Source organism: Brachyistius frenatus, unplaced genomic scaffold, assembly GCF_029030835.1.
Source record: "Brachyistius frenatus isolate BFR_SWC_R1_liver_20210118 unplaced genomic scaffold, ASM2903083v1 Contig_143, whole genome shotgun sequence".
Classification (NCBI taxonomy): Eukaryota; Metazoa; Chordata; class Actinopteri; family Embiotocidae; genus Brachyistius; species Brachyistius frenatus.
The window spans coordinates 487,244-512,500 of record NW_027210742.1 but is presented as its reverse complement, the minus strand read 5'-3'; the positions used below and the strand labels follow the sequence as shown (position 1 = coordinate 512,500).

The 25,257-nt window shown below is 42.4% G+C and overlaps 1 protein-coding gene across 1 annotated transcript; it reads left to right on the top strand.

Annotated features, from left to right (window-relative positions):
* The first annotated feature begins 3,003 nt into the window (after positions 1-3,003).
* Positions 3,004-24,920, top strand: LOC138630863 (dihydropyrimidinase-related protein 5-like). The gene is made up of 14 exons (XM_069715479.1): positions 3,004-3,010; positions 11,785-11,899; positions 12,939-13,088; positions 17,292-17,450; positions 18,917-19,096; positions 19,215-19,283; positions 19,718-19,762; positions 19,867-19,942; positions 20,052-20,208; positions 20,384-20,525; positions 21,118-21,260; positions 21,363-21,570; positions 22,110-22,287; positions 22,401-24,920. Exons 2-14 carry the CDS (start codon positions 11,789-11,791, stop codon positions 22,484-22,486), a joined length of 1,704 nt encoding a protein of 567 aa, XP_069571580.1. The 5' UTR covers positions 3,004-3,010; positions 11,785-11,788; the 3' UTR covers positions 22,487-24,920.
* The last annotated feature ends 337 nt before the right edge of the window (positions 24,921-25,257 follow it).

The window sequence follows — 25,257 nt, the reverse complement described above, 5'->3', positions numbered from 1 at the left end:
TTATTCCCTAAACCTAACCGCATAGTATTTTTTCTGAAACCTAACCATGTAGGTTTTTTTTCCTAATCCCAAACACCTGTTTGTTTGTTTTTTTATACCTTAAACGTAACCACGTGTTTTTTTCCTTAAAACTAACTACGTACTATGTCACGACGTGACCAAACGCGATCCTGTGTGCTGTTGTGGACTCACGGGTGCATTACACAGTTTTTGCGTGATACCGGGTTCCAGAAGTAGTGGCCATGAATTTTCTGACAGATATTCATGTTCCTCGTGGGACAAAATGTAATTGTAACTATTACCAATGCAATCTGTCCAATATTTTTTATTTATGATTTAATACTTGTCAAACGTCCCAATCGGTCTCAGCTGTTGAGTATTTATCATCATATTTATCGGTTTTAACTAAAAAATAAATAAATAAATAGGAGGGGAGATTGCAAGAAAATACTCTGGAAACCACTGGTTCAGCTCAAAGTAGGGTGTTTTTTTTTTTTTTAAAGCTAATTTCTGCGTTGTTCCGGCGGTGTTGTTTCAACCAGTGTCCGTCTGAGGGTGCAGTGGGACAAACGCATGAGGAAAAAGAGTCGACATTTTTAACTGACGGGTGACGCGGTGATGAGGTTTCTGTTCGCCTATCGACAGCTTTTAGGCTGAGTGATGCGCTGTTTTAAAACACTGATTACACCTTTCAGACACAAACACAAACACACACACACACACACACACTGTTGACAACACACACACACACACACACACAGAGACACGTACAAACACAACGCTGTGGCGCATGCAGACGCTCATCTCATGGACTTAATGAAAGATGAGCTTTTAGGAAAAGGAGGTCATGTTGGTGTTTCAAAAGGTGCTAAAATTTTATCTGAAAATAAGAAAAATATATTGTTAGGAGTATAAATCAAGTTTGTCTTTACAATGACTGTATTTAAGTTTGTCGTAGTAATGAAAAGGCACTATTATTATTTTACTCTTGTATGAATATGAACTAATTAAAAAGGCATTTTAACTTTGTACTTGAACAATGTAAGAAATGAACCGTGAATAAAAAAAAAAAAAAGGGCTGTTTCTTGTGATTTTCGGCCTAAAAGCTCTGTGTTGTCTACGCGTTCGTCCGCCTGGGGTGTAACTTCTCCAAATTCAAGTCCAAATTCAGCTGCTGTTTTGCTTTCTTTTTTTATATGAATTTCTTTCTTTTATTTTCCTCCTCAGTCGTCAGCGTGTGCGAGGTTTTTTTTATTCATACAACCAATAGGAAAGTTTTGAGTTTTGAGGGTTTTAAAGCTCCAAAAAATGGTTCTTACAAACCAGTGTGTGTGTGTGTGTGTGTGTGTGTGTGTGTGTGTGTGTGTGTGTGTGTGTGTGTTGTTGTTGTTTTTTTTCTGTTTTGGGAGGTTTTTTTTATTCTAAAACAACTTTGTGAGTTCTCCACACACACACACACACACACACACACACACACACACACACACACACACACACACACACACACACACACACACACACCACATTTCATATAATTACCAGGGCGACACCTGCCGGATTTATAATGGTTTCATCATGTCAAGTTCCAAAGAAAGTCATAAATTGCTCTCAAAAGCCTCATCAGCTCTTTATTACTTATTGCTACCTGGAATAATGGTAATAATAGGTATATATAATAATAATAATAATAATAATAATAATAATAATAATAATAATAGTTCAGTCATTCTACACATAAAGATATCGGGAGCTGTGATGATTCTGCTGCTAATTGATATTCCTCTGCTGAATTCCCAGCTCAGCAGCAGACAGCCAGGCTGCCGAAGGAGGACGCCCCCTGTCGCCATGCTGAGGCCCTTCAGCCCCACGCTGATGCCTTCAAGTGCTTCATGTAAGCTCTTGTCACTGGAAGTGTGTCACTCAAGTGCTCGGGATCAGAAATGACACCAAACTAGACTCGAGAGGATTTTTTTTTTTTTTTTTATTTTAATTTATTTATTTTATGTGTAGGGTTTCATTTTGTGGATCAAACAGTGCAGATGGAGCAGCGGAAACAAAACAAAAGTTCAGGTTAGGTTTCAAATGTGCGCTCAAACCCAACCAGACATTGCATTGTTGAGCTGAAAACTAAGATAATTTTAGTTAATGCATGACTGTATTGATCTCCTGGAGGAACAGGCTAAGAGGTAAGAGGGTTAATGACTAATTAGGTTTTCATGTTTGTTCCTTAACTCATCCCTCGTGGATTTATTCAGACATTAATCAGCAATTGTTCAAATATTAATATGTTAGCCCACAAGCGTCTAACAGCACAATGTTATGGCCTCATGCAAAATTGAGCAGCTTATTTGCCAGATAAAAGATAGAAATAAAAATTAAAAAAAATTATTTAATGAGTAAATATGGTTCAGTTACGGTTAATATCATGAATAGGTAACATTTCTCCTGTAATCCACATGAAGTGTAAACTTTTAAGTAATGGGCTTCAGAAATACACTCGAAATGTAACAAATCTGTTGGAAAAGCATTCAGTTAAAACTCAACTTATATCAATCATGAAAAAGATATTTACTTTGGCTGGGATTCATATTTTACCATTTTTATGTACCTCTTATTCACTGTTGCCCCACTGATTATTCTTAATGATTCTTTACATTTACATTTGTATAATTAGTCGGGTTATCAGTTAACCAGGTACTAACTACCCAAATTTACGACAGCAATTGAATGCAGCACGCCTCCGGAGGCAGGAGACACGCCCCTGTCTTCTGCGTAAAAAAAAACAAAAAAAACACCCAAAAAAAACCCGCCTTCTACGGTCACATCTGCTCTCCCATTGGTCAGTTTTCCCGTCGCTCTAAGTTCGAACGGCTGCTGATTGGCTTGCTGCCGAACCGTCGGCGAAGAGGCATCTGCGGCTCGAGCTTGTGCCAGCTGTCCTCGCGCACTCGGCTCGTGCGGGGGATCGGAGAGACGCTCCTGCCGGAGGACCTGGGACTGCTGAGAAAGGGTAAGGAGTCCCCGAAATATCAGGACGATCAACATGTCAGGGTGTCTTTTCTACACTGTAAATGTTATTTAAATACAGAAAGACATTAGATTTATAACCAGGATTCTTTTTTTTATTATTATTTTTTTTTAAGAGTGTTAAAAATGTGCATTTGCTGTCGTTTAACGGCCGAGCTCTAACGTCCGTCCATCTTCCGTTGGTGCAGTGTTTTAGTTTAATGTTGGAGGTTTCTGTTGCTGAATTTAAAAAAAAATAATAATTATTTGACCAGTGATGTCGTTTCCCCCTTTACGTTTGAATGGGTTTCATTAAACGGGAGACTTTTTTCTTTTCCAATGAAGACACACACACACGAAAAAGAATGAGTTTCACGTAAATCCGGTGAAAAAAAAAATTATTTTTATTTTTTAAAGCATTTGGTTCCTTTCAGCAACGAGATATGGTGGTGAGATGTGTGTGTGTGTGTGTGTGTGTGTGTGTGTGTGTGTGTGTGTGTGTGTGTGTGTGTGTGTGTGTGTGTGCGTGCGCGCGTATATTTGGCGTGCCATCAGTGCAATAAGGCTTGTGTTGTGTTGGCTGTTATGTAAGTCCGTTTTCCGTTTATAGTTTATTTCTCCTTGTTTTGTGGCAAATACATCGAGTCACGGTGATGATGAAGAGGAGGGTCCGTAGTCGCATACAAACGAGCCCTCTGTGTATATATATATATATATATATATATATATATATATATATATATTTGTGTGTGTGTGCAGTCCGTGGTTCCGTCATGTGAACAGGTGATTTGAATCCCTCCTTTGTTGCATTGTGTGATGGAGGGTTCACGGATCAGGATGCTGAGGACCTTCACAGGTGTGAGGAGGTGGGGGCAGAGGGGGGGGGGGGTCCATCAAGTGCAGCACGGCGACTTGAATATTAACATTAGGGGGGGGGGATGCTAATTAGATGACGTAACTGTCGGCCTATGAGCCATCAAACATGCGTCTGTGCACTTGTTTTCGTGGCTGAATCTTTCAGTCTGTTAAAACGACTGCAACTTATTACATCATGATGGAGTCGTCTGCTGGTGCAGCGGCAGTTTTGCAGTGTCGCCTCCCTGCAGGAAGTTTCTGGGTTCAAACCTCTTATTGCATGTGGAGTTTGCAGGATAGTTGCAGAGGAGAACTGGGGCTCTTCAATGATCGTCTGTTGAAGTGCTCATATGTCTCCTGTTGAGGTGGTGTTTCTTTTAATCGTGAGAATCGTTTACATTCATCTGTACACAAAAAAAAATACCACAAAAAAAAAAAGCAGAATGAAACGAACATAAATTTCCTATTTCCACTATGTTTTTTAGTTGTTTTTTTTTACCATTTGAGTTTCGTCTGGTACTCTTTTAATGATGTCGTCTCAGCGCCAAATGAAAAAAAGAAGACACCAATTTGCACGGTGGTCGTGACAACAGGGCTGCATTTAACTTTACTGATGACGTATTAATATATGTCTGGGTGTAGCTGTTTGACCACCCAATGAACCCCTAAAACACCACAAAGAGCCCCCGGGGGCCCGTCAATGATCATTACAGCCCTCATCACCATAGTGCTGAATATTTAATTACACTTTTTCCTCATCTACGCAGCCAGGAGCATCGGGGGGAGGGGGGGGGTGTTATAAATTTATAGTTATAAAAAAATCTGTCTATGCAGCAAAGGGCTGTTTACTGTATGTGCAGACTGAACACGCTTCCTGCATGTGTGTGAATGAGGACACAGTATATCTGGGTCTGTGCTGGTTGCAGGGCATGTAAAGTGTGTCCTTGTGGACACATGACGGAAATCATAAAGGTTTTATTTATCCACCGAAGAACATAAATACGATCAATGATAAATATCATTCAAATTCTCCCATATTTGAAATATTTGACTTTAGGTGTCACAACCGAGCAGCAACCAAGTGGATCCGACTCGATCTGATTGGAAACCCGAGGACAAAATGCCCCGCCCACCGATAGTGGAAACCTGTCAATCAAACGGACACGCCCCCCCCCCCCCCCCCAAAAAAACAGATGGACCTCCAGAAAACTAATAAGAAGAAGCGACTTTAGCTAACAGCACCAAAATAACTTGTTTTATTGACTTCATGAGAAAAGTTAAACGGGAGTCGATGGAGGCCTTTTTGGGAGCCGACCTCTAGTGGCACTCGGCGGTATTGCAGCTCAATGCACTTTCCTCATCGGACGCATTTTTTTTTCTGACCTGGAAGCTACGAACGCTTTTACGTTCAGTCTGTGATCACGAGAGGAAAAGGTCAAGAAATCGGTCCGACTAAAGGTCAAAGGTCGGATTATTAACCAAATACTGGTAATAGTTCAAATGAAGGTCGATTAAACACGACACGCCACAGTCCCTTTCACAATAAAAGCATGAGAGTGCGTGTGGAGACGTGGAGAGCGATGCCCTTAATTTCCACTGGCCTAGTTAGTTGTGTTGTCTGTTTATCTGTGTGTGACTCACTCACGGCTCGTTCATCCATGAGCCCCCAGTAGCACCCACAACTCTTTAAACCTCACTCTGTGTGTGTGTGTGTGTGTGTGTGTGTGTGTGTGTGTGTGTGTGTGTGTGTGTGTGTGTGTGTGTGTGTGTGTGTGTGTGTGTGTGTGTGTGTGTTTAATGTCTATTTTTATCTCCAAACGTCTGTAAATATGTCTGATGCACGTTTGCTCAGGCTTTTTAAATAGCTCTGCTGTTCACACACACACACACACACACACACACACACACACACACACACACACACACACACACACACACACACACACACACACACATTACACACCGTCCCTCCCCATTGGCGATTACTCTCCGGATCCAGCAGAAGTCAGCAGCTGTCTCCTCCTTTCTTCTAACTTACAACACACACACACACACACACACACACACACACACACACACACACACACACACACACACACACACACACACACACACACACACACACACACACACACACACACACGTTAATATTTCTGTGCCACACATGTAGTCAGCAAATGGCCCACAAACAGACATCTGGGGACGTCAGCGGCTGACATGTCAAATTGAAACTTGTTTCTGAACAGAGAGAGTCGGTCTGGAGGCTTTAATCTCTCGGCCCTCCTGTTTCCCACCGCGTCACATGTTTGGAGGATTTAGACAGTTTATATATGTATTGTGGAAAATTATTACTTCTAGATTTGTTTGAGTTTAATCCTTTTGAATATTTTTTGAAGAAAGCATTAACTGAAAGCTTCGGATGTGTTTTTCAGTCAAGAGTCAGGAAGCCCATTTATTTCATTTCAGTATCAGAGTTCATGTTTTCTTTGCTTTTGAGAAGTTATTTGGTTTCTTTTAAGGAATGTTCCTTCAGCTTTTAGTACATTTTGAACCAACGACCAGTTTTATTCCTGAATGCTGTTTTTGTGATGTAGCTGTGTGTCTGCGTGACATTGAGAGTCAGAACTGACTCTTCCTGCTGCTCCTCATTCATTATTAATTAACACCCCTTTAAAAACTGCATGGAGAGAGGGCAAACATTAGGGTGTGTGTGTGTGTGTGTGTGTGTGTGTGTGTGTGTGTGTGTGTGTGTGTGTGTGTGTGTGTGTGTGTGTGTGTGTGTGTGTGTGTGTGTGTGTGTGTGTGTGTGTGTGCGAAGCAGCAGCTGGTCCCAGGGTGTGTGAGAAATGCTGCCTGGTGTGTGACCGTGTGTCTGCGACCGTGTCTGTCTGTTATACCAGTCATGACACAGCAGAAAACACACACACACACACACACACACACACACACACACACACACACACACACACACACACACACACACACACACACACACACACACACACACACACACACACACTGCAGACATGCACAGAAGACGTTTGTGAGATTTCCCATCGATTTGCAGAAAGACAGAATTTAATGGATATTTGGGCGTAAAAAAAAAGAAATCACTGATTTAACAGACTGAACAGAGTCACCCACAGGGAACTATATTATCTATCTATATCTACAGTATATATATATCTATATTATCTATCTATATCTATAAATCTATATTATCATATCTATATATCTATATTATCTATATATCTATATTATCTATCTATATATCTATAAATCTATATTATCATATCTATATCTATATATCTATATTATCTATATATCTATATTATCTATATATCTATATTATCTATATCTATAAATCTAACAGACAAAACTGCCTGCAGGCTGAACGTCAGCTTTCCGTCTCCTCCAAATCTCCTCGTGATCACTCATTTCGTCGGCATCGTCCATCCCACGGAGAGAAACGATCCCGCCGGCCGCGCTGCCGGGATGACGATGACGAAGCCAATTAGTAGATTAACTGGCAACTAATTCGCCAATCAATTAATCATCATTCTTTCGAGCAATAACATCACATATCTGTTGCTTCCAGCGTCCCAGCGTGTAACGGTTTTGCTTTTTCTTTGTCATTTATGACCATAAACTGAAGATATTTCCATTTTTTTAGAATAAAATTTTTTTTAAAAAGAAACTTTTTCTGTCGCTCTCTAAAAAAACCAAAATGGTGATTTCATCCCATAATATTCATATCTCATTCATAAATATGGATTTTCTGTGTAAATTTCACACGAGGTCAAATTGTTTTTTTGGTTTTGTAGTTGACCTTAATTTCCTTATGATTACAATCCTCACAAACACAGAGAGCTGCGTGTCTGTTTAGTCAGCGTTCACACACACACACACACACACACACACACACACACACACACACACACACACACACACACACACACACACACACACACACACACACACACACACACACACACACACACACACACTGAGGAGTGTGTGGGCCATGTTGGACAGAGCTGACTGGAAAATCTTTAAACATCAGTTATAGAGGCCAAACCTTCTCGTAGACATCTTTCTCCTTCTTGCCCATCTCACTCCTTCGGTCAACTTCTTTATTTTTTTCTCCTGTTACTCGTATTTTCTTGCCTCCTTGTTTATTTATTTATTTATTTGGCAGTAACCACATCAGGACTTTGTGCCAAAAGCACTAAACTGATTGAAACTGTCAAGATTTTATTTCCTGTGTTAGAGAGACTGTGAATCATTTTAATATAAGGAGATAAAAAGCCAGCAGAACTCGATTAGACCTTTGATTTGGCACCGGACCGACTGCCGCTCGTAACGCTTTTAGATTGTACTAAAAGATTAAAGGGATTGTTCATATTTTATTTTTTTTATATTAGGCTTATATAAATGTAGTGATACACTGAGAATAATATGAATGCACTAACACTTATTTTCATTTGCGATTAATTTAAAGATAATTAGTTCATAATTTAGTTCATAAAATGGCAGAACATTTTAAATATTCCCATTATAGTTTTGGGTACTTGAAGGTGACATCGTTACTTATCTCATTTTATCCAATTATCAAGTCCAAGACCAAAAACTATTCAGTCTACGATGATGTAAAACATTGAAAATAAACATTATAGATGCTGCAACCAGAAGCATGAAAAATGTTTTATTTTACTATATAAAACAGTTGCAGATTATTTCTGTTGATTGGCTAATCGATTAATAGACTTAATAGCTCTGTTTCCCAGTGAGATGCAAATAAACAGCAGTAAATTCCCCAAAACAGGAACATTTAAAAAAAATAAAAATAATAAAGCACTCAGAAATATTTAAACCTTCAGCAACATCTTTAATAATGAACTTTCACCAGAGTAAATAGTTCCAACTGCACTAATTGGCCTGATGGGGGCGCTAAGGTGAAAGGTCAAGAGGTCAGGAGGTCAGGAGGTCAGGCAGGTTGAGTTTTTATTTTAAATGACACAAACAAACATGCAATTGTGTTTGTAGTTGCAAACTGAAATTGAAACAGTGCTTTAGTATGCGACGCCATACCATGACATGGAAGTGTGTGTGTGTGTGTGTGTGTGTGTGTGTGTGTGTGTGTGTGTGTGTGTGTGTGTGTGTGTGTGTGTGTGTGTGTGTGTGTGTGTGTGTGTGTGTGTGTGGCTCTTTTTTTTTTTTTCTCCCCCACAAAAAAGCACTCCAGTTGCCGTCTCCTGGGAAACCAATCTTTTCTTGTGGCTGCCAGGCCTTTGGGGCACTACTTTACATACTGCACACCCCTCCACCACCATGTTTACCACAACCACTTCATCCTCCTCCTCCTCCTCCTCCTCCTCCTTCTTCTTCTATCAGTGGACTCTGAACCTGATTTGGAGTCGGACCTGATCCCACGATGATTTCTGTTTGCAGCCGGCTCAGCGTACAACAAAAACCCCAAAAGAATGAAATACTTTCTCAGAAGTTGCTCTTTTGTTATTTTTCTTCTTTAATAATTAGATCTTTGAAAATCCGCGCTGATCTGCATGGGGAACAGGGAATTGATCAGCTACTGTATGTTTTTATTACTTAAAAAGTAAACGAACCGACGGGAATGAAAAGCTAATATATTCCTTGAAACTTTTTCAAAATCCTTCTCCGTCCCATCGGGCTCGTTTAGTGGAACAATTTTCAGGCTGGAGATATTTTTCTCTGCTCAGTATTCTGTTCTCCTCTCCTCTCCTCTCCTCTCCTCTCCTCTCCTCTCCTCTCCTCTCCTCTCCTCTCCTCTCCTCCCCTCCCCTCCTCTCCTCTCCTCTCCTCTCCTCTCCTCTCCTCTCCTCTCCTCTCCTCTCCTCTCCTCTCCTCTATTCTCCTCTCTACAAACATCTCCGAATCTCCTCTCCTCTCCTCCTCTCCCCTCTCCTCTCCTCTCCTCTCCTCTCTCCTCTCCTCTCCTCTCCTCTCCTCTCCTCTCCTCTCCTCTCCTCTCCTCTCCTCTCCTCTCCTCTCCTCTCCTCTCCTCTCCTCTCCTCTCTCTCCCCTCTCTCCTCTCCTCTCCTCTCCTCTCCTCTCCTCTCCTCTCCTCTCCTCTCCTCTCCTCTCCTCTCCTCTCCTCTCCTCTCCCTCCCCCTCCCCCCCCTCTCCTCTCCCCCCTCCCTCTATTCTCCTCCATGGCTCTGAGCTGATTGTGTGTGACTGGGAGTTATTGTGTCCCACCATCAAACACATTGCGAACCTCCATCCATGCAGAATACGACACATTCACAGAGAGATGTTTGTAGAGGAACCTCTCAGTTTGTTGATCCCAGTAGGTTTCACACAGGCTGCTTTTTCAATAATTATCTGATAGTATCACAAACTTAAGGGGCAAAATACACTTTTATTAATGTGCAGTTTACTTTTAAATATGTTCATTTTCTGGAAAAGCATCAAAACATGAAGCGAAAAAAACCACCATAAAAAAAGACATTTAAAAACAGTTAAAAACTGATTAAAACATTAAAAGAACATTTAAAAAAAAGAGCTAAAATACATACAATTTATGAACGTTGCAGTGCAGCGTAAAGACAAAATACATGAATATGTTGCACATGTCCAACAACAAGCCTCAACTTTACAGCTGAATGTTACATCAACTGTTTTGAGAGTGAAACATCAGAATCATGTGTCTATGAAACATCCAAACTGGGCTGTAACACAACCTGAAATTAACATAACCAGAAGTAATCATTATGCACATAATGACCACCAGGCAGTCATTAAAAAAAAAAAAAACTAAACAAAACAAAGTGCTGGTGCAGCAGAAATGCCTGAATCGAGGTTAATTAGTGAGTTAGTGTCTCCTTCCCAGAGGTCTCGTGGGAACATTAAAATTCACTTTTTTATTTTTTTTTTTTACGTATTTGTAGAAATCGAAGCCACACGCTAACAATAACGTGCGACATTAACGCACCCAATAACCGGCTGGTAAATTTGTGACGAATTAATTGGTCTATAAAAGTACAGCGTGGAGTTTACTGTCATATTAAAGAAAGGCTGGAATAATTAAGTCAGTCAATATTTGCTTGAAAAATTGACTTAAATGCTTAATTGATTATCATGAAGTTGTCACAAGTCGGTTATCGTCTAAATCAACGAACCAATTAATTTCCACCAGAAACATAACTAACGTTCGATTATTCCACAGTCATGTTTTGCGAAGTAATTGCAAAACAATCTGGCATGTTTAAAACCAGATATCTTCCTCTAAATTCATTCATTCATTCAAGCTTCATTTGGCTGAAAGGGAAGTTGGTAAATAAGCAAAAACTTTCAGAAAGTTCTGTTTTCCACCGGCTCCCTGCACAGATCTGTTACCCCGGATACCGTAATGGATTTGTGAATTATAGATCCTTCACTTAATATTTCATGGACCCAGCTGACACACTAAAAGCTCGGAGGAAGTTTTTCTCTCCTCCGAGACGAAGAGGCAGAAACTGAAACGTGTGACTCAGCACAAAATACAAAATACAAAATACATTCGTACGTTCGTGCTCAGTTTTTAGAGTGAACATATATATTCCTGTATATCAATTAAAGTTCTGCAGCATGTGGGACTTTGTACTGGAGTATTACGTCTTAAGTTTACCTTCATGTTTGTTGGCTGAAGGATTCCTGCAGTTAGTTACACCGGTACAAAGCCAAGGTTTTTATTATATTTGAGTCTTTTCTTTTCTTCCCCCCCCCCCCATTGTTATAATAAACAAATACTGAAAAGACACTATTTCTCCTGTACGTTATAGATTTGGTCATTCAGTTGGTTTTTCCTCAAAGCTTTCCCAACTTCAAACGTTTACTAAGGATCCCTTGTGAAAGTCCAACCCTTTAAAAGTCCTGCTTTTTTTTGTTTTGTCCCTCTTGTAGGACTATGGCTGCTAACATGGGGTCCATGCGTATCCTCATCAAGGGAGGGAAGGTGGTCAACGACGACTTCACGCACGAAGCGGACGTCTACATTGAGAACGGCATCATACAGCAGGTAAACCGCACAATTACAATTTCACATCCTCGTGACGTTGAAATTTAAAGTCTATTTATTTCACTGTTCACCGTCCGGCGTATCAACCAGCCGTCGGTGGGACTCATTTCCACGACGATGCAGTGGAGCACTCGGTGATAGCGAACGCTACTATTAGCTCACGCGGTGTTGCCGTGGAGATAAGCATCAGTTTGTGGGAAGAGGATGCGGTCGGCCGGGAAACCTGGAAAAGCTCAGCCGTACTCCGACTAGGAAAACACTCCTGAGCTTCATGGTACGCTTTGTCCATTTCTGAAGTATCGTCGATGGGATGATATCAGAAGGTGCTCATGTCCACTCTGGGAAATAAAAAAAAGAAAATGTTTATCATTAATAGGTCGTGGTATTAAGTGCCAAATAAAATCAAAGAACCGTCGATTTGCCGACATAAATATACAAAATAACCTTTAATGTCTTCGCCTTTTCGGCTTGTCTGTCTCTTGAACACGATATCTCAGGAACGCCTGAAAGGGATTTGGTCAAACTTGGCAAAAACATTCCCTTCATACCAAGGATGAACTGACTCGAGTTTGGGGGCGCAAGGGTCAAAGGTCAAGGTCACTGTGGCCCAAAATGCGACAAGTTCACATGAGCATGATGTCTCAGAAACGCCCGGATGGAATTTCCTCATATTTGGCGCGATTGTTCACTTGGCCTCAAAATTGAAGTGATTACAGTTTGGTGGTCAAAGGTCAAAGTTCAAAGTTCAAAGTCACCGCGACCTCGCGTTCCCCTCGTCGGTCCATCCTGTTCTTGTGAAACGCAATTATATCAAGAACACCTCGAGGGAATCTGCTCAAATTTGGCACAAACAATCACTCATAACCAACAAAGACCTGATACGATTTTGGTGTTTAGAGGTCAAAGGTCAAGGTCACTGTCACCTTGCATTAACCCATGCCCGTGAACGCGATGTTTCAGTAACGTTTTGAGGGAATTTCTTCAAAATTTGTCACAAATATTTCACTCGGCAATAAACGGCTCAAATTATCTGTGGCAGGTTGGAAAGGAACTGATGATACCAGGTGGAGCGAAGGTGATTGACGCCTCTGGAAAGCTGGTGTTACCGGGCGGGATAGACACCAGTGTGCATCTGCAGCAGACCTTCATGAACGCCAGCATCCAGGACGACTTCTACAGTGGGACCAAGGTACACACACACACACACACACACACACACACACACACACACACACACACACACACACACACACACACACACACACACACACACACACACACACACACACACACACACACACACACACACACACACACGAGGCGTTGCTACGACCGGACTCGTCAGCATGCCTGTGAATAAACCTATTTAGAGTTGGGAGACAGCTGTCACACTCCGACATATTTCCTCTCGTACTCTTGTCTTATCTTGTCATTAGTCAAATATTCACCCCTGCTTTCAGATTCATCCGTTCATCAACACTAATGACCACATGTGATCTCGCGCCGGTCCTATAGGAAGCAAACAGCTGTCAGTAGTTTCACACACACACACACACACACACACACACACACACACACACACACACACACACACACACACACACACACACACACACACACACACACACACACACACACACACACACACACACACACACACACACACACAGAGTCAGCTGTTCAGCTTTCATTTGCTCTGAGTTTGTGGGTTCATTTCCGACGGCCGGGCGTGTAAAAGTGTGGCGGCCGCCGTTTTGTAACGTAAGCGAGGTGCGAACGGACGGTCGAGTCGTTAACAAACCGTAACAGTATCGTGATCATTTTTTTTTTCCATCCATCCATCCATCCATCCATCCATCCATCCATCCATCCATCCATCCATCCACCCACCCACCCACCACAGCTTTGCACGTTGGCTCAGTCAAGCACCATCCCCTCTACCCGATGCCCTCGCTGCCATGGCAACTAACCCCCCCTCCCCCCCGACCTCCGGGCTCCTAGCGTGAAAAATCTCTGTGCGTGAGAGTATGTCCACACACGATAGTGGTCGTATTGTGTAGTCTCTATGGTGACGTTACCGCGGCAACGGCTCATGTGCAATCCCGATGAACCCCCCCAAAAGCTATTTCGCTCCACATCGACCCTCCCCCACCACCCCCACCGTTTTGTTTTTTGTTTTTTTTGGTAACAGTCTCTGCTCCCTCTTCGTCTTTCCGTCCTTCCTCCTCTTCATCCTCCCCACTCTTCCTGCTGCTTCACCCCCTCCCGTCTCATCGCCCCTCTGACCTGCTGTAGGCGGCCGATTTATATAACAGGGTCTAACGGTGGAAAATAGAATAGAAAGTTATTTTAGGGCACTTAACATCGTAAAGCCTTTACAACAGAACTTCCAACAGACGGAAGGAAAAACTCGCTTTTAACAGGAAGAAACCTCCGACAAGACCAGTAAGTTTATTTTACATGTAACAAATCCTCCAGCTGGAAAAAGAGACATCCTAAACAGATTTGAGTTGGCATCAGAATAGTTAAAGATATTCAGCTTTTGGGTTTTTTTATGCCATCAAGCTGAAATAAATAATAATAAGTTATGTAGTTGACCAGCAAGGATGTAATTTAAAACCTATAAATTCATAAAAGTTGAACAAACAACTGTATTACAGGTTTTTCAATTTGAACTGTCGACTAAAATGCATCATAACACTCATTTTTACGACTACAGCGTGTGTACTATTAAATACCAACAGATTCAAGTTGACTAAACTTAACTTTGATCAAATTGACCGGGCCAGATTTGTAATTTTATTTTTAATTTTTTTATAAAGCACTAGTATCTATCCCAGCAGGCAGCGTGGAGATAATTCAAATGTCTCTGCAGGCTGAAAAGATGAGGAGGAGGAGGAGGAGGAGGAGGAGGATGAAGGTGTTCAGCTGTAATGTGCGGTACGAGCGGTGCTGATAACGGCCGATCAGAGGAGCTCCGCTGGTAATCCGTCTGACATACAGAGACTCTCTCATCCTCTCGACATCAGTCGTGTCTCACTCACACTCAATAGTCCCCCCCCCCTCCTGCACCCTCTCCTCCCCTCGAGACCGGGGGTGAGGGGTGGGGGGGGAGGTAAACATTAAACATTGTTTAGGGGGGTTTCAGCTTCATCGCCGCTCTCAGCGATCTCTAATATGTTGAGGGAATCAAAGGATGAGCGTGTTTGTGTCGACACGAGAGCTTTCAGATTAAAAGCGTGGAGATGAAATGCGACCGCAGAAATAATCAGTGTCGGATCACGCCAGAGATGTTATGGCTGTTTACGTTCAGCACAACGTTTTATTGGTTCATTTCTATTCAGAAACATACGGCCAAGAAATGTGAAATGTAAAGAATTGCAAGTCGAGAAAGAAGAATGCTTCTTTTTTTTTTTTTTTGGGGAAACACTACCTGATAAAGGAATAAATACGTAATCACTTGCTTTGGTAATAATCATGCTGAGCATCACAGAAATATTTTAATCTTTTTAAATCGATTTATTCAAATTGATTTTGCGATTTCCTGGAGGGACCGACTTACGTAGTCGTGGTGGGTAAGAGAGAGACCGGAAGAGTCCACCATTTTATAAAACACTAAATCTTTTAAGCTTTTTGCATTCGTTTTATAATATCTGCCTCAGTTTTGGCCTGATGTGTTTGGTGTTAATTAATAGTTAAACACGTCTCATCAGAACCGCAGATTTGTACCTCGGAGCGGTCTAAAATTAGATGCTCACGCGGAGAGTCGAGTTCCAGATGTTGCCTACAAAGAGGAAAACGTGGAAAAGATTTCAACTATCGAGACAGCTTCTTTTATTCCGTCTTAAAATAGAGTCTGACACCGAAACCCTTTCACGCTGTTCGGAAACGATCACAACTTCCTCCTTTACCTTTTTTTTTTTCCTCGTCTCTCTCCATCCCGTCTTAAGAGAAGCGGACTGACAGTACATTTTTAATTTAGGCCGTGCAGACAGACAGACAGACATCGTAAAACCCACAATCCCCAGCTGGGTGTCTTATTACCCCCCCCCCCCCCCCCACACACACACACACACGCACACACACACACACACACACACACACACACACACACACACACACACACACACACACGTGCGCGCGTACGTACGTTACATGTACTGACAGTGATTAATGACACACACATATATGCAGACACTGTCGACGCTGACGCTGCAGAGGATCCAGACTGGTTTCCGTGGTTACTGGAAACCTGATAGCCGATTGGCCCCGGCGGAGCTTTCACTCAGAGAGACGAACCCGCCTCCGTCTGCGACACGTCTGGAGGAATTTAGTCGAGTTCCTTTCAGGCGACGTCGTAGAAGCGACGGAGATTTTAATGTTACATTTTTTTTAACATACAATTTTTTTGGTAACTCCACTGAGATGAAAAATGAATTGAAGAAAGAGTTAATATATGTAGTGCAGGGAGACTGCAGGTGTTAATCCCCCGTTTTATATCACCATTATTGCCTTTTCCCATCACATCACTCCTACGTTCGCAAATATTCCCGCTCGACTCCGTGAGAGGATATTGAACGGGCGACTGTCAGTGCGATTGTGGATAAAGAGCGGAGGAGGAGGGTGGGGACGTGCGACAGGCATGGCTTAGCACCATCTGTTGTCATGGTTACACAAAAGTGCATTTACCATTCAGGCGAGTGAGACGAGCCCCCCCTCCCCTCCACACACACACCACTCCCTTCACTACATCAGTTTTCTTGCTTTTCTAACTCTCCTTTTTCTCCAGCCTCTCCTCTTCTTCATCATCTCTTCTTCATCATCATCTCCTCTTCCTCGTACTTCCTCTTCTTCTCTCCTCCAGTTTGCAGCCTCCATGGAGCTGTTGTGAAAACCAGGCACAAGATTCAGGAAGATTAAAATTGTTTTGGAGTTTTCTGAGGAGTAGTTATAGGATTTGTATTTTTTTTAATTTGTATTTTTTTTACATAAGGTTTCGTAGTGTTGTTCTTACAAAAAGCTTCATCTCTAATTTTGTAAGATTTGTTTAAGCTGGTGATGTTTGAGTGGACGAATCAGTGATGAGAGTGCTGATTCGGGTCATTTAGACTGAGTAGTACATAAAACAGGAGAATAAAACAATAGCTACAATCTTAAAGTTACTCTGAACGGCCGATTGAGTTTAACTGAAATGTTTAAAAGTGAATAAATAGTAGACTGTATGATGATGAGACAGCAGTTCATAAGGAAAGGACCATTGTCTTGCAGACAAACAGAGTCTATGAGCTTTACAGTGGAGTCATTGTCCATCCTGCCATCCCTTTTTCTCTCCCCCCCCCACTTCCTTCCACCCTCTCTGACTCGCCCCTTGTCCCCCTCTCCTCCGTCCCAGGCGGCTCTGATGGGTGGTACCACCATGGTGATGGCTCTGGTGCTGCCCGAACAGCACTGCTCCCTGCTGGACGCCTACGAGAACTGCCGCGCTCTGGCCGACGCCAAGGCGTGCTGCGACTACGCTCTTCACGTCGGGGTGACCTGGTGGGGGCCGAAGGTAAAAAACAAAAAGAAAACGGGAGGTCAGAGGTCACCGTGCCAATGAACAGCCTGGAAAAAAAAAAAAAACACTTTTGGAAACATTCTTTACCTTTTTTTTTTTTTTCTCTCTTCTCAGGCTTTTATCTCTGCTGAATGAATAATACAGCAACCAAAGCATTTCTCATTTCTGGGTGAAATGTTTAATGACCTAGATTAAACCTTACAGGATCTGGGTTAGCGCACATGCTCAGTGGGCACGTCAGGCAGATTCTATGAGTCAACGTGCTTCATTCAGCCTTCGGCTTTGATGCCGTGACTGTATCATCGGCTGACTTTGTGCATGAGCCACGGCTTCCTACGTACGATAAAACGCTTAACGCCAGAGTGCTGGATTGTCTGTAATATAGTGGTTAATGACATCTTTTTAACATTATGATACAATAGTCGCCAAAGCCGCCATTAAAGTTATATTTGCACTGTTGATTGTCAATTCTGGCAGGTTAGTAACTAATAATTAATAACTAATCGATCATTTTATCTATTAAATGTCTGAAAATATTTACTTACAAGATCCTAGAGCCCAAAGTGATGTTTTTCTAACGTCATTTTGTCTGACTTAATGTCCCAAAATCAAAATATATCCAGTTTACAGTGATATAAAATAGAGAAAAGCACCAAATCGTCACACTGGAGAAGCAGAAACACAAAAAAAGCTCAAATGTTCACCTTGATTATGAAAATGAACACAGACAAATTTTCTGTCAGTTGACTAATCAGTTCATATTTAATTAAATGGAGGAAGATACACTATATATTTGTAGTTATCCTATAAATATGTTGATCGTGGTGGTTTTGGCAGCATGTCTGATGAGACATCTTAAATAAAAGTGCTTCATTTAGTAACTTTCATACACAAGCTGCAGTTAAAGAGGCTTTTCTATAACAATATGAAATACAGTGAGAATGTTTCCATACCTTTAAAACGAGGAGATGAGTATAATAATAATCACCATAAACAATAAATGAAGTGTCACAGGCAGTTACACTGTTAAAGTGATGCTGATTCATAATTTATATTATTCTTTCATTTGACCTTTCCCCCCTGCTTCAATAAGACTGTTTTATGATAAGGCTGTTTTATAATAAGATTGTTTTATAACACTGCTGTTTTGTAATGACCTTTAAACCCTTTAACTTGCAGGACAGACTGTGTCGTTTTCTTTTCACTGTCATCCGAGTGAATTAAATGGATTTTCTTCTGTGTGGCCAAACGTCTCTGTGGGACTGTGAGAGTCACTGTAAACACAACGTGATTCCACTCTGGCTGCTTTCCAAGCTCATTTCATGCCCCATATAACAAACACACGCACATTTTCTACATGCCCACACTCACCAAACTAACGCACCGATAAACCGTAGTATTAAACCCCAGCGTTGCGAGCGCCTCAGCCCCCGAGTGAGGCTCCTCTTCTCTGTGATCAGGTGCGTAACGAGATGGAGACCCTGGTGAGGGAGCACGGGGTCAACTCCTTCCAGATGTTCATGGCCTACAAGGACATGATGATGCTGCGGGATTCGGAGCTCTACCAGACGCTGCAGACCTGCAAGGACATCGGGGCCATCGCTCGCGTCCACGCCGAGAACGGAGAGCTGGTGGCAGAGGTGCAACACCTGCGCAGAAATTTACGTCCTCCTCCCAATTTCTTTTATTTCATAACATGTGTTTAAATTCTCTCCGTCGTGAAAGTAAAATTTTGAATCTGTGTGCGTGTGTCGTTAGGGTGCCAAAGAGGCTTTAGATTTGGGCATCAGTGGACCGGAGGGAATCGAGATCAGCCGGCCAGAGGAGGTAAATGAACAGCGGAGGTTATTACACTCAGTATTTTCTCCCTGCTAAAGATGAACAGAGCAGATTCCTGGCACATCTTGCACATTTTCTTTTGTTTGCACGATTAAGGTGTTGATACAAACCTACGTTTAAGGCTTCACGGGTGTCGTTTTCATCACAATGAAAGGCACATTTCGAAGGCTGATTTTGACTAAACTTGTATGAACGAGAGACTTTAGCGCCGCATTTAAAATCCCTGTCTGACTGATGCTGTTATGACAAGTAACATCTTCTAATTGTGTAAGGAGCCAGCTATGTTAAGTTTATTTGAGATTTGATCCACACAGATCCAACCCCCTTTATTAATTGGTCTACAGTCTCATATATTTGTCATAAGCATAAATATGATGATTAGGATGTTGTGATTTGACCCGGGTCCTTCTGTCTGCATGCAGCTGGAGTCTGAGGCTACTCACCGAGCCGTCACCATCGCCAACAGGGTAAAAACAAACAAACCAAAAAAATACCTGATTTTCACGTCTCAATCTGCGTGCAGTTATCGATAAATAACCGAATCGATCGACGGATGTGCTTGTGATTGCAGGCCCACTGCCCGATCTACCTGGTGAACGTGTCCAGTATGTCTGCCGGAGACATGGTCGCTGCTGCTAAGATGCAGGGTGAGTTTTCTTTCCCTTAAAAGGAAAGCGAACCAAAAGACGGCGAACGTGATTTTAAAAGTATTAGGACGACGAACCTCTCATCTCCTCGCGCTGTCGTCTTCTCCAGGCAAGGTGGTCCACGCGGAGACCACGGTAGCTCACGCGGTGCTGAACGGGATGCAGTACTACCACCAGGACTGGGTTCACGCCGCCGCCCACGTGCTCGTCCCTCCCCTCCGCCTCGACCCCAACACACCCAGCTACCTCATGGGCCTGCTGGGCAAGTACGTCGTGATTTTTTTTTTTCCTGTGCTACTGAGCGTAAACGGGGCTCCCTGAGGTCACTTTGATCACGCAGCAGGTCCAATGATTAGTGAATATTTTAAGTTGGTGTCGTGGATATAAAAATTAAAAAATTTTAAAAAACTCTCCCCCTCAAACTGCACATCCTGTTTGCAGTGACACTCTGAGCGTCGTGGCGTCGGATCACCGTCCCTTCGGCACCAAGCAGAGAGCTCTGGGCAAAGAGGACTTCACCAAGATCCCTCACGGAGTGGCCGGAGTCCAGGACAGGATGAGTGTCATCTGGGAGAGGGGAGTGGTACGTACACGCGGCCTTCAATTATTTAGCGTGTGTTTTAGGAAGGCACTACTCATGTCCATCACTTTTTTTTACTAGTAAGGTAAAAAATATATATATATAATGTTAAAAAAAAAACCTTTAAAAACATTTTTGAAATCTATTTTCACCTTTTAATAACTACAAACTGTTTGCCTTCATTTAACTGAGGCTGTTTATCTGTCACATCACTTCCTGCTGATATACCAGACCTGTTCAAGGCTACCTCACCGCCCAGATGACAATAATGATGAGTATATTTATAACTCAGAAGTAGTTGCCTTAAACTGCTTACTTGAATTGATGATAAATAAAATGTCACAGAATATAAACGTGTCCACGTTGATGTGTCGAAATGTTTGTGTTTGCTTAGACTTTTTTTTTTGTGCCTTATTTTAATATTAGCTGTAAGAAATAAAAGTCACTAAATTAACATTGACAACAACAAGCAGCCAAAACAAGACCAAAAAAACAAAACAAAAAAAAAATCCTCTACGTTTTAATGATTAATAATATACTAAAAATGTCACTGTTGTCTTTTTTCCCTTATATTTTGAATGCTTCGTGCCTGCAGGTTACAGGGAAAATGGATGAGAATCGTTTCGTGGCGGTGACCAGCTCCAACGCCGCGAAGATCTACAACCTGTACCCTCGTAAAGGCCGCATCGTCCCCGGAGCCGACGCCGACGTGGTGGTCTGGGACCCCGACGCAGCGAGGTACGCCGTCCTCGTTAAAACACCCGACACCTCGATCGCGGACGCGTCTTTACGACTCCGCGCCGCGCCGAACACAAATCTGGCTTTCTCTCCGTGCTGCAGGACGATCTCCGTGAGCACGCAGGTGCAGGGCGGCGACTTCAACCTGTACGAGGGGCTGCGTTGCCACGGCGTCCCGCTGGTCACCATCAGCCGGGGGCGGCTGGTGTGCGAGAACGGCGTGTTCATGTGCGCCGAGGGGTCCGGGAAGTTCTACCCGCAGCGCACCTTCCCCGACTACCTCTACAAGAAGATGGTCCAGAGAGAAAAGGTGCGTTCGCTGCCTCTGTTTTGTGGGAGTGATTCTGGCAGGATAACCGGCGGCGAGTTCTGCTGAGTCAGCCGACGGCCGACTCTCCCCCGCGAACACACACCCGTCATGTTGTGTCCCACTGCGCTGATCTGACGGCCCGTATAAAAGATTTAATGCTGTGCGCTGACACTGTTTTTCTGCCGCTGCTGTCTGGACCAGCTTCCTCCACCGCAGCCTCACAGGCCGTTCTGCTCCGGTTTATGTCCGCCGGGTCAGGCTTTCATCACTTAACAATTTATTCATTTAACGCTTGTATCCCATGTGTCTGTCTGTTGTTGTTGGTTTTTTTTTTTTTTGTAGATACTTCACACAAATGTCTAATAGATTTAGAATTATGATTTTTCTGGACATTTTTTAACGCCGTAATTCAGGAACAAGGTTCCTGCTTACAGATTTGGATTAAAAATGGTTCAAGATTACAATCCTAATGCTTTATCTGTGTGTGTATGTAGTTTGCCAATTTAATGAGGTTCTTTCTTGACCTTTGTCTCGTCCAGTCTCAGGCTTACCAAGGGGTAGACAGGGACCCCTACTCTGGCGACGTGGCCATGGTTGCGAACACCACGAAGAAGGAGCTCGGTCTGGGCCCCATAGACGGAGACTCTCCCAACAAAGGCTGCAACCGGGTGCACCAGGGAGTCCGAGACCTCCACGAGTCCTCCTTCAGCCTCTCAGGTCGGCCGGCTGGAATGAAAGCCTGTGATTTTTTTTTTTTTGGTGTTGTAAGAGTTACAACACGTTTATAATTAACTGTGTGTGTGTGTGTGTGTGTGTGTTTTTCCTCTCAGGGTCCCAGGTGGATGACCACATCCCGAAGAGGTCCTCGGCCCGGATCCTGGCCCCTCCCGGCGGCCGCTCCAGCGGTATCTGGTAATCGCCGGTGCCGGAGCTTCAACCCGTCCGAGCGTCTGTGTTTTGTATATTTCTGAGCAACCAGGAAAACTGCACTGATTTTTTTAATCACAGGATTTAAAAAAAAAAATAAAAAAAAAAATCAAAGAAGGGAAAATAAATTTCAAGCAGGAGTCTGTGATTGGTTGACGACCTGACTGATGATCAGTGATTCGCCAAAGTGACCTAACGAGTCTTAATTTGTGTCTTAATTGGAGCGACTGATCTGATTAATTCCACTGCGAGTGAAGGGCTATCTATGGATTTCAAAATGTTTCGTCCAAATTCCAGCTGATCACACTAACGTTGATGAAGTCTGCTCATTCTCACCCCGCTTGTATCTCGCGAAGAGAAAACTAAACTGTGAAAGATCAAAACCAGTACAGTTTTTGATGGTTCCGACTGAAGTGATGTCGAAGCGAAATTATAAAAAACAAAAACAAAAACAAAAAAAATCGTAGAAGTGGATTCAGTGAAATATCTATTAAATCCCTGTCACGCACACACGAGCGCACAGACATACTGTACACTGTAGACACCATAGCTTTAGACTCATACGAAGATGTGTGTGGATTCTGTTTGTGATTTAAGCACCCGGCTTTCTGCTGCGTCGTGGGTTTCCTCGAACAGTGTTTTTTTTTCCTAAGGGACGAATTGTGCCGTGTGGTGATGAAATCCAACTGCTTCAAAACGCCGTGCGATCTTACAGCTACACTCTCTGAGCATCCATTCCTTACATACACTTTTCCACTGCCTCTTGACTTGAAACAGACACATACATCCCAGAAACAGCAGCTAAATGTACGCATTACTGTCATCGTCTCTGTGGTGTCTGAAGACCTCGCAGAGTGCACGAAGGGAAGACGAAGAGCACCTTATTTACAGATTGAGGATAACGGGGAGGGAAGAGTTTTCTGTTTACTCTGCTGCTAATACACAAACGTGAGAATCAGAAACGTGAAATCATGAAAGCGCAAATAAAATGTCCCTGAAGTGCAGAAGGGCTCAGCAGCCTTGATGCATGCAGCTGGTTATACCCTTTTTTTTTTTTTTATTGTTGTCTGAAAATCCCATGAAAACACACATTCACGTGTTTCGGAGTATTTCTACCGGTCAGTCTGCGACTGTAGTTTCTCACTGCTTCCCATTGAAGAAGTAAATCTTAAAAAAAAAAAAAAAAAAAAAAGGGTCACAAACATGCATTATTTAAACAGCTCTGTAGTTTACGGTAAACTTTTAGTGGTGCATTTGTTGAGGACTACTTTCAGCCGGTATTAGTACACATTTGTTCTGCTCCGTTACAGCGGCAGGACGGTCTCTGCTGCTCAAAATACACTACAGTATGAGAGTAGTGTTTTTTTTTGTTGTTGGTTTTTTTTATGGGATTTTATTGACAATAAGAAAAATATCAAATATTAACAGACTTATGGAAAAGTTTGGCAACTGAGGAGGAAACATCAGGAACAATGAAGTCAAGATTCTGTTAAATAGGGTTTGACACACAGAACATTTTAGCTGCCACTTTTGCAAAAAAAAAATAAAGTTGTTAGATTTAAACTACACTGACAGAAATATTTGATTATCTTTTGTCTACGTTGTCCAAATACTAGGCATGTGTAGAAATTACAGCATCTTGTTCACTGAATGGTTTCATTTCTGACATCGACATTTGCACAGTTTACACACAACCGTCCTCAAACATTCACTTCATAAACGAGGCCTCAGATTGCACCCTGAGTGACCTGGAAGGAAAACAGAAAGAAATAAGTTGTTGAGTTACAGCAGCATCTCTGCATCATGAAAGGAAAACTTCCCGTCTTGTCGGGGGGGAAAAAAAAACAAAAACAAATCGGGATGGTTTTTTAGAGCGAGTGTGTCTCCACAGAGCAGGAAGATTGAGCTGCACAGGCTGAAGAAAAACCACTGATCCTCTCACCTCCTGACGATGTCTCATTCCTGCCCAGCAGTATTATATTTATACACGATCACCTCTTATTGTCTGTGTAGTAAGTATATTTAGGATGTTTGTTTTTACTTCCTTTCTTTTTCTTTTTTTTTTGGTTGTTAATAAAGAATAAATGTGCCAATGTGAGAATCACCTGTGCCACACGGACACCCATGCATGACGGGCACCACATGAGCAGGAGACGGAGGAAGCGCAGCCTCCCCCACCCCTGAACACACCACGAGGTTCACTAAAACTGGTGCTGTTTTTTTCTACCACTACGACGTTCTTTTATTGTTGGATGGTTTCCGTTTGTTTTGAAGGCACTGTGGCTGCTCAGTGGCTGTCTGTGTTTGTAGATTATTGTTGTGTTGGACAGTGAACCTGTTGAGTCTGTAAGTGGCTGCTTGTTTCTTACCACAAGAATAATAGCAACAAAAAAAAATAAAGCGAGAAAAAAACAAAACACAAACCCTCTTCGTTCTCTCGATCTTTTTTTTTTTTACATTTGTGATTTGTGCTCACGCTCGTATAATTGTAGAATTTTGTTTGATAGAATTGAGCAAATGATGAATTAAGTACCTAGTAAATTAACAGATGCGCCAGGAACAAAAAAAATAACTTTTAAGGGACGATTTTAATCTCAGATTTTCGGGATAGCATGAAAGTTTAAACACGAAATGAACTGTGAGCTAAACTTATAAAATGAAAATGCAAAGTACAAATGGGAGTGCAGCTGCAATGGACGAATCAGCAATAAAATGAAGAAAAGTTGCTCTATTATAAACAGCTAAAAAAAGCTACAAAAA

Coding starts and splice junctions, on each gene's coding strand:
- LOC138630863 (XM_069715479.1), top strand. CDS start 11,789: ATGGCTGCTAACATGGGGTCCATGCGTATCCTCATCAAGGGAGGGAAG. Junction 21,261..21,362: donor TGGGACCCCGACGCAGCGAG/GTACGCCGTCCT, acceptor TCCGTGCTGCAG/GACGATCTCCGTGAGCACGC. Junction 21,571..22,109: donor AGATGGTCCAGAGAGAAAAG/GTGCGTTCGCTG, acceptor TGTCTCGTCCAG/TCTCAGGCTTACCAAGGGGT.